The sequence below is a fragment of the Phoca vitulina genome, unplaced genomic scaffold (assembly GCF_004348235.1).
Source record: "Phoca vitulina isolate PV1807 unplaced genomic scaffold, GSC_HSeal_1.0 scaffold34, whole genome shotgun sequence".
Classification (NCBI taxonomy): Eukaryota; Metazoa; Chordata; class Mammalia; order Carnivora; family Phocidae; genus Phoca; species Phoca vitulina.
In genome coordinates, this window is record NW_022589737.1 from 7,053,203 (window position 1) to 7,066,989 (window position 13,787).

Genomic DNA, 13,787 nt, shown 5'->3' on the forward strand with positions numbered 1-13,787 from the left:
GAAAAATTTTAAGACAAGTCTTACAGCTGACCTCCTTGTCCATCAAAGGAACTCAGTGTTAACACTGGGGACTATCTATCTTTTTTTTTTTTTTTTTTTATTTTTTATAGTTTAATGTATTTTAATAGCAAACTTACAGGAACAGCACAGAAGACAGACAACATTAAAAACATGTACTTGCATGTAGGACAACTCAGTTAGAAAAGTATAGCGAATGGATGGATCTACTGTATGATAAAAATGCTACAAACACCATTTAGTTGCCGTCAATAAGAAATTTACTTGTTTTAAAAAAATCCAAATGCTGGCATTGTCCAGAAAAATTTAACAGGTTTATTTATAATTGTTATAAAGTTGAACTGCTGAAACGTGTTCACTGAAACATTTTGACTTGCATTAATGCTTTATGTCCCCGCATTTATATTAAAAATTCACACACAAATGACAATGGAAAACCTGCCAATACCTGATTTCTGTCCCCTATTTTTCCACTTGCAATCATATACTTAGGTACCTTTTGACCCCATGGAAAAAAAATATCTAACGTTCAGAACTACCAATAACAGGAAGAAGAGAAAATTTTTTTTTTTTTTTAAAGAATGAAATGTTTTCCATCATAGTGGATTCTTAAGCACGTTCTCCACGTATGCGGCGCGCTAGCTGGATGTCTTTTGGCATAATTGTGACACGTTTGGCATGGATAGCACACAGGTTGGTGTCTTCAAAGAGGCCCACCAGATAGGCCTCACTTGCCTCCTGCAAAGCACCAATAGCTGCACTCTGGAAGCGCAGATCTGTTTTGAAGTCCTGAGCAATTTCTCGCACCAGACGCTGGAAAGGAAGTTTGCGGATCAGAAGTTCGGTGGACTTCTGATAACGTCTAATTTCACGGAGTGCCACAGTACCAGGCCTGTAACGATGAGGTTTCTTCACCCCTCCAGTAGAGGGCGCACTCTTGCGAGCGGCTTTTGTAGCCAGTTGCTTCCTCGGTGCTTTACCACCGGTCGATTTGCGGGCAGTCTGCTTTGTACGAGCCATGGTACAAAAACCTCCTTACTTACCCCCCTTCTCCTTCGGCTGGAGCTCGGCCTGGACTATCTATCTTTTAGACACACTGCATCCTGATGCACTTGCCAAGATGAGTAAGCTATAAGGTCAGTTGAAAACCTCACCTGTGCATTGGGGTTACATATGTTTTAACATATCTGTGCTCATGAATGTCTTGCAAATGTAGCATTTGCAATTTTTGTAAAAGTGATGCTGAGACATTCAGGTTCAGATTCTTCTTGAGAGTAAATATGGCTACAATCAAAAAGCGACTGGAGGAAGTTAGCAATTTTATTCAGCATTATTTAATATCCTAGATGATGACTGAGGACCCCCCAAGATACCAACAAGATCAAGAAATAGTAATAAGCACTGTAGGGAATTTTTAACAAAACAAGTAAAACACTCTTAAAGAGCCTTGAAACATGCAAAGACAAGATTGATTTTTTTAGACTTATCATGTTATTTAAATATGAAAAGATAACTTAAAACACCAGGTCCAATTGATAACATTTAAATTAGAGATTGCACCTGCAGGAGGTTATTTCATCATCAACACTGGTTAGCGATAGAGTTCAGATACAAGACTGAAGAGACATTCATAGAGTACAGTCTGTTGGCCATATGCTATTCCTGTCCATTGAGTTAAAGGCAAGTTTAATGCATACTGCCAATAGACTGAACTTTGTTGTGTGTTATTTTTATTTTTTAAACAATTATTTGTTTATGAGAAAGAGAGAGAGAAAGCACAGGGGTAGGGAGGGGAGGGGCAGAGGGAGAGGGAGAGAGGGAATCCCAAGCAGACCACCCCAGCCGAGTGCAGAACCCCCACACAGGGCTCGATCTCACATCCCTGAGATCATGACCTGAGCCAAAATCCAGAGTCAGATGCTTAACCCACTGAGCCATCCAGGTACCCCTATGTGTTCTTTTTAATGAGAAGGAATTATATAAATAGAATTATATAAACTCTGGGTTTCTGTAAACAACCATATATATGTCATTGTGTGAACAATAACATTACTAAATCTGTACTTTATTGTCTTTGTCTTTGATAGCTAAAACCAAATCTCTGATTATCACAGAATCCATACTCGTTAAGACAGAGAGATTATTTTTTAAAGATCCTGAATTCTAATTTATGGTAATCTCTTGATTCTATTTCAGTTTTAAAGATGACTTTATATTTTATTTTTATTTGGGGGGAGCAGAGGAATAGGGAGAGAGAGAATCTTAAGCAGGTTTCACACCTAGACCAGAGCCAGTCACGGGGCTCAGTGCAGGGCTCAGTCACACAACCCTGAGATCATGACCTGAGCTGAAATCAAGAGTCAGGAGTTTAACTGACTGAGCCACCCAGGAGACACTATTTCAATTTTACATAGAGTTCCCCCACACCTGGAATAAAGCAATCCTTTCTTATAGTTAATTGATCAATTCTGATATTAACATTTTAATGAGGTATTTGTGTTGATATATAAGAATGAAATTGATTTATAGTATTTTATTAGGTCTTCCTGTTCATGTAATACCGGATTTATAAAACAAATTTGAAAGCTTTATTTTTTCTACGGCCCAGAATATTTCAAATATCATTGGAATTTAAAGGTTAGTTAAACCTCAACTGTGAACCAATCTGGTCCAAATTCCTATTAAAAACAGCAGATATGGGGCACCTGGATGGCTCAATCAGTTTATGATCCGACTCTTGATTTCAGCTCAGGTCATTGGGGTCCATGCTGGGCATGAAACCTGCTTAAGATTCCCTCTCTCCCTCTGTCCCTACCCCCACCTGCTCACTCTCTCTCTTAGATAGATAGATAGATAGATAGATAGATAGATAGATAGATAGATAGACAGACAGGACAGATGTTTGATTTGTCTAGGGTTTCTACTTTTTTTTTAAGATTATATTTATTTACTTATTTGAAAGAGAGAGAGAGAAGGGAGGAGCAGAGGGAGAGGGACAAGCAGACTCCACGCTGAGCGCAGAGCCCAATGTGCAGCTCGATCCCAGGACTCTGAGATCATGACCTGAGCCAAAATCAAGAGTGAGACGCTTAACTGAGTGAGCCACCCAGGCCCCTCTGGAGTTTCTACTTCTAAGATAAATTTTTGTAAATTTACATTTTGCTGTTGCCATTGAGTTTCAGGTAGTAGTTCTTAAAATATTTTAATCTGTATAGAGTCAGTATTTGTTTTTCTCTTTTCTTCTTATCTTCTCTCCTAATTATATCTGTATTTGTTTTCTGTTTTCTTCTTAATCAGACTCACAAAAGACTCTTCAATGAACTGGGTTTTGGAATTTTTCCCTTCTCTTTTGTATTTGTTTGTTTGATTTTAATTAATTCTTGATTGCTTCGGTGTTAAACCCGTCTTTCTAGGTTTGTTTGTTGTTTTGTTGTTCGTTCTGTAATTTCTTAAGATGAGTATTTAGTTTATCCATTTTTCATCACCTTAATTAGTAATAAAGACAATTAAGGATATAATAAATTTTTCCTTGTGTTCCATAGACTTGATATGAAGTATTTTAATTTAATTTTCTTCTTTGATAACTTCTAATTCCCTTTTCTGACCCAAAAATGATCTGGGATATATTTCTTATTTTCTAAGTAAGTATTTTGCAACATGCATTTATTATTTATTTTTAATTTAAGGAATTTTGGTCAGAAAACATTGCCTATAAAATCTTTAATTTTTAAAATTTATTTAAGTTTCTTTGTACTCCAGGGAAAGAAAAAAATTTAAACTATCCCTTGAATATACATAAATTAATACTATCTAAATATAGCATATAATAATGAAAGGTTACATCTGATGCCAGTTTTATTGACTGTATTCTTAAGTTCTTCTATCTTCTTATCATTGTTTTTTGTTCACTAAAGATGCCAAATTCTAAGAAAGTTGCATTACTGTTTCTTATTATAACTATTTTTTTAAAAGATATTTATTTATTCCATTTGACACAGAGAGAGAGCTCATGAGCAGGGGGAGCAGCAGGCAGAAGGAGAGGGAGAAGCAGGCTCCTTGCTCAGCAGAGAGGATGTGGGGCTTGATCCCAGGACCCTGGGATCATGACCTGAGCCAAAGGCAGATGCTTAACCACATGAGCCACCCAGGTGCCCCCCTATTATAACTATTTTCTTCAAGTTCTTGAATTTGGATAGTTTTGTGTAGGTTTTGGATAATTTTATTTTATATAATTGACTGTATGTTGTATAGTATGTATAGATTGATATCTATTACATCTTAATCACTCTTCATTCTATGGTTCCCCACTTTGGTTTTTTTTTTTTTAGAGATTTCATTCTATATTATTAACGCTTATATTCTTTTCTGCTGACACAGACATATTTTTGCCTATTATTTGACATATTTTCCCTATTATTTGAAAACAGTGTAAAATACAGTTGACCCTTGAACAACACAAGGGTTAGGGATCCCAACATATAAATTATGACTCCCCAAAAACTTAATGACTGTTGACCAGAAGCCTTACTGATAACCTAAATAGTTGATTAACACATATATTTTGTATGCTATATGTATACTATACTGTATTCTTACAACAAAGTAAGCTAGAGAAAAGAAAATTTTATTAAGAAAGTCATAAGGGAAAGAAAATAAATTCACAGTGCTGTACTGTAAAAAAATCCACCCGTAAGTGGACCCAAGCAGTTCAAACCTGTGTTGTTCAAGGGTCAACTGTATAATCTCCCCATTAAGATTGACTTTCATCTACAAAAATTCTCTGTTTTTCTACCAATTCCAATCTTTGAACCCTCCCCAGTTAGAAATGAAAAGCTTTTCTTCCTCCTCCCCATTACCTCACATCAAATCTTTGGTATTTTTAGGCTTACTTCTCCCACTTTCTCCCTCCCCCCCCGGAAGTTCTAGGTTTTGATGCAGCATTCTGGACAATTTTTATCATTTCTTTTTAAGTGCATGCGTTCCTTTACAAGGATGTGTTTTAAATATGTTCTTGGGCAAGCTCTCCTTATCCACTTTGGGAGAAACACAGGCAAGTGCTCATTTTTCATCTCTGTTTTCCTTCTCTTGTCCTCCCCACCTTGAAGCCTCTATTCTGCCTCATCCCTTCTTTGCTCTGAGTTGTTCTTGAGTATTTCCTTCAGATGGGCTATATGCATGAAGCTGTTTCTGAATTATTGCCTAGTCTCCATATCTTTCTTTTGCTCTGACAGGTGAATGAAATCCTGACTGAGCATAGGATTCGAATACTGCAGTCATTTCTCTCAGTCATCTGGGATGTTATGTCATTGTCTTCCAGCTTCCTAGGTTGCTGATGAGTTCAATGCCAGCCTGATTCTTTTTCTTCTGTAAACCACTTGTTCTTTCTATGTAGGAGTTTATAAGATTATGTATTTGTATAGAATTCTGGAATTTTATTACAATATGTTGAGGTGTGTGTTTTACTTATCAGTCTAGCCTGGAACAGAAGAAACCCATTTAATATTCACACTCAGGTCTATCCTCTGTTCCCCCAAATTTTCTTCTGTTATTTGCTCAGATTGTGCATCTCTCTTCTAAGTTGTTTCCCCCATATTAAACAATTGTTTATTTATATATTAAACTCCTATGTTTACTCTAATGATTATCATCTCTTTATCCTTTTAATGTGTGCTTTGAGCTAATACTCTGCCCCTGACATTCCAGGCAACTAATTTGGGTCTCAACAGTGGCGTTTTCTCTTTCCATTCAACTATAAAATTTTGGGGTTTATTAATTATGCAAATGTTTTTATTGTAGAAATACTTATGTGCTGCATTTGAATCTTTTTGAATCTTTCTCTCTCTCTACATATATATATATATATATTTATAATTTGTTTTGTCATCCTCGAAGGTTGTATTTTGTTGAGTATGTGCTTGCTTTGTTTTGACAGATTCTGATTCTCTAACTGCTTGTCCCCCTCAAATACATATTTTTATTTGTCAATAAATTGGGATTCTGGTCACATTGAGAAATTACTAGATAGGTAGTGGGAAGTGAAGTAGTCTCTCCTGCTGGGGATCAGTGGAATAGAAATAGTAAAGCCCTCCCTCCACATCCCACTTCCTGTTACCTTCTTGGCCTCAGGAGCAAAGCAGACTCAGCCTATCTGTTTACCTCCTTCTAGGCTTCTTGAGGTGCTGGGAGAACTAGGCCATTCAAACCGGCAGATGTTGAGAACTCTCATCTAGGATCCCACAGACTGCTGTGAGATAGGCTTATCCCAAGGTCCACCACTTTCTGGTTTGGATGAAGATTCTCTGAAAGTAATTTCTAGTTCTTTTTCAGCTTATAGGATGGGAGAGCGAGTCCTACAGAAATTTTCTTTATAGTAATTCCAACAGAGTTGCTTGATTCAGACTGCTCTTTGGTCTCAGACATGTGGCTCGAGAGAAGCAGATGAAAGTCAGAAATAAAGCTAGAAAAAGAGCATTCAGGTCACCATTTTACCAAGTATGTTTTAATCGTTCAGAAATCTCTTTGGAGCCATCTCTATTAAACCCAGAATTCAAGCAGCAGAAGCAGCAGCAACAACTGCTAATTAGTAGTAGCTCTTTAAAGTTTACCAAGCACATTTGATCCTTGAAATCACCCTGTGTTGTGGGTGTTACTGTGTGAAAACAGGTTCAAAGTGTTTAGTGCAATGCCTAAATTTACAAATTGGTAAAGAACAACAATAAAACCAAGGCTTTCTCTCCCAAGTCCAATGATTTTTGCACAACTATTTTAACAAGGAAGAGGAAATCAAGGCGAGCTTCATCCTATTTACTTTATGTAGGTATATAATAATGTCACAGAGCAAAGTAGTAGGAAAGCATATAAAAATGTAAACAATGCCCAACATCAATATGAAGAGAGTACTTTCAGTTATTCTGGAAAAGGAAGAGATATTATCTTTTATTCAGTATGATATGAATTTTCTAAAGCCAAGGACAGTATCTTTTTAGCTTGTTTACTTGTATATCGGTGTGTTTATACTTCTAGTAAGTGTCATTTGTGTGTATTTATGCATATACATACATAGATGTGTACATATAGAAAAGTCTACATATCATAAGTAAACAACTTCATAAATTTCCCAAATTGAACACATGTATTGTAAATAGCATCAAGGTCAAGCAACACAACATTGCAACATATATGAATCCATCTGACACTATTTTGCAGTCATTACCCACCCCTTGAAGAGTGACCACTACCCGGACTTCCAACAGCCTAGATGACTTTTGCAAAGACAACCTGAATTCTATATACAGCATTGAATGCAGAAGGTGTACTGCACTTGAGAAATATTTGTTGGATGAGGGAAGGAATGAATGCATCAGTGAGTAACTGCATGAGTGGAAGTATTAAGTGAAGAGAACTTTAGAAGGTGAAACATTGCCAAATATGAGTTTGGAGCCAGAGATTGAAGTGGAGATCCAAGTTTAATTGGTTGTGTAATTTGAGGCAAGTTATTTAATCTCACCGAGCCTCAGGTTACTCATCTAAAAATAGAAACACCAATGTCTATCTCAAGGGCTTAAAGTTAATGTATGTAGAACCAGTGCCTGGCACCTAATAGGCTATTTATTATTGGTACCTAATAGTTGTTATGGGAAGAAAAGGGACCCAGCTGTCTGTATTTGGAGCATGACTAATCCCCCTTACCTTGATCCTTTCTGTTATAAATAACATTCAAATCCTTTTAGAAAAAAAATGACATTTTAATGCAGTGGAAAGGGTTTAACCATACTCAGCATCCTAGCAAAAAACAAACAAATAAACAAAAAAAGAAATCAACAGAGAATGTCATGGAGGGTAATGCAGCTACTTTGTGCCCTCATATGAGTTCAAGTCCTGGTCTTGAGGTCTGCCCCTCTGCTTACAGAGTCCTCTGATCACAGTATGTTCTCTTGGATTTCTGATGCTCTAGGCCCTGGTTTTTTTTTGGCCCTGGCTTATTTCTGATGGTGGGTCACCAACCCTGCCCCATTGGATTAAGTTGACATCATTTCAAGCCCAAGTTCTAACTGTACACTTGGTTGTTTGAGTCCCATGATAATCTAGCCTCACTTGATCTCCCAACCACCACTCTTTATACAAAGTTCCCTCTCTCTGACCACCACCTCCAGCTGTCATTAGCATCTTTGCTGCTTCTTATGACATCTGAGGCCATAAAGGTTGCAGATAAGACATCCATGACAAACGGACATGCCATCTTCACGCTGCTCTTTCTGAAATACCATCTGTGGCCCTTACTCTTTAAATTGGTATTGGTTTCATTTTCTTTTCAAGTTAAAAAGAGTAAGCATTAAGGCAGCTGATTTGAAATGTAAGAAGAAAGATTAGGCTATAAAAATGGTTTGTTTTCTGCAGATCTCATCAAATATCTGTTTAGTAGGTACACACTTGTAGAAAGATTTGTATTTACTTTCATTAAATTGCTTAATTTCTCTTACTAGCACTTATCTCTACTGTAAAATGGAATAGTCTGGATTGGATTCCCCAGAGTGCAGTTAGACAAATGTCCATCTGGAAGTTGAGTGGAGGGAGTCCCATTAAAAGGAAGGCCCTGGGACCTCTCCTTGGTGAGAATTGCCAACTTGCTTAGAAGGACTTTTCAATACTTTCATTTTCCATCTCCATCACAAAAATTGCTGAGCACTGAGAGCTACCTATGACTATAGACTGAGAGGTTCATATGGAGCCTGCTGTATTTGTGGGATGGTTTTGATACTAGTAATAATTGTAATGCTTCCACTGTTTGGCTGCTGCCACTTCTTTAGATAGTATTATTAAAGATAATGATGATAATAACTATGTTAAGAATGTGATGAACTTCATGAAATGAATGGTTATCTCGGTCTTTTTTTGGACTCTAACCCCAGCACCTAATATCTGGCACACACTAGGGACTCAATGTATATTGATTAATGGCTAAATAAAGGAATGCCAGATGCTGTGCCTAATACTTTGCTATGTTATCTCTTTTAACGTGAAGCAACCTAAGAAATAAGAAGGATTACCTCCATTTTTCAGATTTAAAAATTGAGTAGCCAAAGATATTAAACAATTTATCAAAACCATAACATGTCTCTTTCCATCCTGGGTCAGTCTGATTTGAGGCTGTACAGCACCTTACAATGCTCTATAAAGGGCTGGATTTTGCAAGCCCAGGGCAGAATCTTCTTTTAGACTAGTTTAAATCGCTGTTTTACGTGACCCTTATACATCATGTTCCATGCTTCCATTCTTTTTTTAATGACAATTGGTGTTCTAGGAAGAGATCCTGGCAGAAGTTTCCTGGAGCAGAGATGCAGTTTTGTGGCCCTTGCATTGGTCTGAGCATCAGAACGTGGGCTGAGGTCAAGGTTTACCTACCAGCTGCTCTGTTTGGCTCTGCTTTCCATCATTTCTGTATCAGAGAGGTAGACAAATGTGAAGGTTCTTGCCAGAGAGCAATAAGAATGATTAGAAGGCTGGAGGGATTGACTTGGGAGATAAGATTAAAAGACCTCAATATTTATCATTTGTCTGAGTTGTGACTGTGGGACAGACAGGATAACCATCTACAAATATTTGCTGGGTGGAATTTCCTCAGACCACTGAACTCTCCAGGCAAGTGGATGCTGACTGTCAGAAAGGGAAGAAGGAGGTGTAGGTGTGAAGCGTGATGGCATGTGCAGCCGGCTGCTGCCTCCCCGGTATCACCACCAGTATCCTGGGTCTCTTTTGCAACTCTGGCTTGGGAGGATCACTACATATCTGCATCTGCCCTGTAGGTAATCACACTGACATTTAGGTACAAACCAGTCATTATTTTGTTATGGACCACTTTACAGTAAGGGAACGGAGGAAAAGGGATAATCCTTTAGCTTAGTGATACTCAGAGTTACAGATTTCAGGTAATATATTCACAATAGCCATTAGCTAAAGAAGTCACCAGATCTTCATGATGTCTGTTATAAATTAATAAACTACGACACAAGTATTCTGTCTTTATGTCTCATACATAATTTACTATTTTATTCCTTGGGAATTATCCTAAGGAAGACAGAATTTCACTCCTTGCTAATTTTTAACCAATCCATTTACTGAATTCCACAAGTACTTGAATAAGGAATGGCAATAGATTGAATACAAAGTAGGTACTAAGTGACTATTAGCTAAATGAATGAATGAATTCATGCATGAATAAATAAGTAGTACATATATTGTCAAAACTGCATCTTTTAGCCCTAGAATGCATGACATCCAAAACCACAGTTAGCATAGAATTTAGAGAAATCAAGTTCTCTATGATACATGAAAAAGATTTGTGTTCTTTGAAAGCCCCTACCTGGATGGCACTACATTAAATAAAAAACTCAGCTCAGAAAGCTAGAGTTGGTAATGCCCTCTAAAGATGCATGTTATGGTCCCCCAACCATGTAGTAAGTGGTGGATAGTTGAGGGTTTGGAGTTAAGGGAACCTGAATTTGCATTTCAGCTCCATGTCTTAGTGGATGTGCCACCTTGCATAAGCAACAGAAACAGTCAGCAGCGCCACCATATTGGACTCTTTATTTAAAATTTTCATATTTGTTTATCAATTATTTTATTTATTCTGATTTTTTAAAATATAATAACATAGGTGTGTTGATTATTGAGTTTCTTGTCACCCCCTTAAATTTTGCTCACTCACCTCACCCTAGTCCCACACTCTCAGCATCACTGTTTTATTCATGTGCAAAATAGGATGATAATTTCTTCCTCATAGGATCATTGTTGGAATTTAATAAGCTAGTGCAGTGTCCAGGTACTCATAGTGTATGCTCACTAAGTGGTAGATATAGTTATCAGATACTTTGTTAGCATCACTTAAGAAAGGAATAGTGGTGTTTTAGGACTATCTTTAGATAGACTATTGGTATAAGATCAAATGCTTAATAAATAACTGGAGGAAATGATACCAGGCCACCTCAAAGCTGTCTTTTATCCTCCTTTTTTATGATTCTTTTTTATAGCAAAACACTGCTCTGTCAGAATACAGCAAAGACATGTCCATCTGGCATTGTCCAGATGAGAAACATGGTTCCACCAGTGCAGAGGCTTAGGATGTTCTTAGGAGTTCAGTTCACATTTAGGCCAGTGTGGTGCTGGTGCACATTAGTTCAGGGCAAATAGCAGACACTTGTGATATTTCTTCTGTACACGGGGCATGGTCTGAGGTGTGGGAGGGGCAGTGACCCGTGTTGTGACACTGCTGCGGGGCGGGGGGGGGGGTGACTGACAGTGATGCAGAGCCATAAAAATATTGCAGTGATAAAACAATGGTCACAGTCACAAGAATGCACAGGGTGCTCTGGGAATTTAGAGAGGGGATGTGCAGCCTCGTGTGAAAGGGTGACATTTTTGGAATAGGTGATACCTGACGTGCATCATGAGAGTTGATCAGACATTCCACATGTGAGGAAGGGGAAAAAGTATTTCAGGCTGAGAGGACATCATGAGCCAAGGTCATGAACCAGCACTTGTGTAGAGAGGTGCTACAATCAGTGCTGGGCAAGAAAACATAACCCACACTAATTATTTCACCAGAGATCATCTAATATAGGGAATTGAGCAACAAGGTGTGGGAAGACGAAAAGGACAGAAGAAAAGACTGAAACCCTGCCAGGGCTAGCAGAACATGGAGAAGAAGTTAGGATTGTCAGAAACTGGAAGTTTTAAGACCTGTAGGAAAAATTTAAAAAGGCCTGCAGATCCGGGGCCAGCCTTCCAAGGAGAGGTGCCATCTGGCTGCTTCTGTATCTCAGGATCATGTTGGAGGGACCAGGCAGAGCTGGTAGTTATCCTCTGGGAGGCGGCATTGCCATTGCCCATGCTGGTTCCCATGACAGGGAACAATGAGCTGGGTTGGGGACCATGGAAAGAAGCTGGAAACAGAACCAGCTGTTCTTGGAAATAAGTACTTCTTATTCTTCTGGGTGAAGGGCCATTGCTGAAGCAGTGCTAACAGGAAGAGCAAGTCAACAGGAAGGAACAAGTCCCCTTCCCCTTTTCTGTCTTCCATCCTTTGTTTATGACCCTGCTGAGAAACCTAACACGAAGCCAACTGGCACAGAAGAAATGTAGTTTGTAGAATCATAGCCTCTGCATCACAAGGCAGAACATAGAGGGTGCATTTGGGGCTGAGAGACACAGGAGCTTATAAGTGATGTGGGATGACTGGCATCATTGGGGGAGGCGAGAGCTTGGAGCTGGAGTTAGCTAGAACCCCAGGAGGAAAGGCTTGGTAATACTCGCCCCCCCTGGAATACATGGCCCATTGTCTGCATTGTGTCTTGTCTTATGGGGAGGATGAGTCCCTGTCTCCCTTCCTTTTAGACAGGGTGGCATTAACAAGTCAGTGTAAGAGGAGTTGAATTTATTACAGTTACAAATAGTTGGAAATGATCCTTAGCAAGTCAACGAAAATATTTAGCAAATGAATAAATAGATATATCTTTCTTCCTTTTGTTTTCTCTTGATAAAGCACTTCATTGTTTAATGAATAACTAAGGAACTACTTAACAGGCTCTAATAATGTAATTCTAATTAAATGCTTTTTACATAAAAAAAGATTCAGAATAATGTGTTTAGTAAGTAATGGTGTTCCTGAGTAATCTTTACACCAAGTAAATGACTTAAGACCATTTATTAGAAGACTGTGAGATCATTTTTTCATTTTTTTCTTTGTAGTTTGCAAGGATGAGCAAAAGAATATCAACAAAATAGTAAAAGGAATTTTGTACAGATGAACAACTATCTCTGCTCCACATCTTCATCCACACATCTTTATAGAACATTTACTGTAAATGTGATCCTGTAAGGGAGGACATGACACAGTAAGCTTTAAATAAAAAGACTGGTTCCTGCCCTCAAGGAATTTACAGTTGAAAGGAAGAGATGCAGTGGACAAATAGCATTTATGTATCCCTATGGCAACATATTTGTTTATCCCAGAATCTGAGTATATGAGGCAAATGGGACTTGTTCAAATGGATGCCTTTCCTTTAGTTAATGGCCTACTATGAGAGTTAGTCATTGCTTACTTTTTTGTTCTTTTGCTGATGTAGGCAAGAAACCCTCAAATACTGAGAAGTACTAACACAGTATGATAATGTGTATAAATCAATAATGTATTTTAGAACAATTACTAATGTAAGTCCCAGGTGTTTTTCTCATGGATGGATTTTTATATTCACTGGAAAATAACAATCACTTTAGTATGTACCACTAATTAAAAACTGTTGAATAATTTCCAACAGATATTAAGTAATTATTGGCAATTTCATGTCAGCACCAGTAAATAATTACCTCACCTTGTATCACATAATTAAAATTACAATGTCCCCCCAACAAATATTAAACAATCATAAATAATTCCAATTGTGCACGATAGCAGCCACACATTCAGCTTGGTTGTGTTTGTAATTTAAAATGACATTTTTCATTTGACTGCTGATTTATGAAATTTTTAAGAATCAATTTGCCTTTCTTAATGGGCTAATGCCCTTTGGGGATACACCAGATGTTCTCCTGCCCAAGGTTGGCAGCTGGGCAGAAAAAAATTAGCCAAGCATATTGATACAAGACCTAAACAAGAAAAGGGTAGTAATAATGGGCAGCAGGGTTAAATAAATTAACTGAAGATTTGCTATAAAATGGTCCTGGTGATCCTCATCTTGATGATTCATGTGGATGTACAGGCTGCAGCCTTCAGG

General features: G+C 37.9%; 2 protein-coding genes across 7 annotated transcripts in view; one reads left to right on the top strand and one right to left on the bottom strand.

Moving 5' to 3' along the window:
* The window catches only part of NTM (neurotrimin), a 953,201-nt gene that overhangs the window by 413,733 nt on the left and 525,681 nt on the right, over positions 1 to 13,787 (top strand). For 3 of the 6 annotated variants that reach the window (XM_032426115.1, XM_032426116.1, XM_032426118.1), the window contains exon 1: positions 4,651 to 5,068. The exons of 2 other annotated variants lie outside the window; for them this stretch is intronic. In XM_032426115.1, the coding sequence (XP_032282006.1) occupies positions 4,951 to 5,068 (118 nt within the window). In that variant the 5' untranslated portion in view covers positions 4,651 to 4,950. Of the gene's footprint in view, positions 1 to 4,650; positions 5,069 to 13,787 lie in introns of those variants that run through there. One more of the 6 variants, XM_032426119.1, reaches the window with a different exon arrangement.
* On the bottom strand, positions 101 to 1,796 carry LOC116645748 (histone H3.3A). The gene has a single exon (XM_032426126.1). The coding sequence runs from the start codon at positions 1,036 to 1,038 to the stop codon at positions 628 to 630; it is 411 nt and encodes a 136-aa protein (XP_032282017.1). The 5' UTR covers positions 1,039 to 1,796; the 3' UTR covers positions 101 to 627.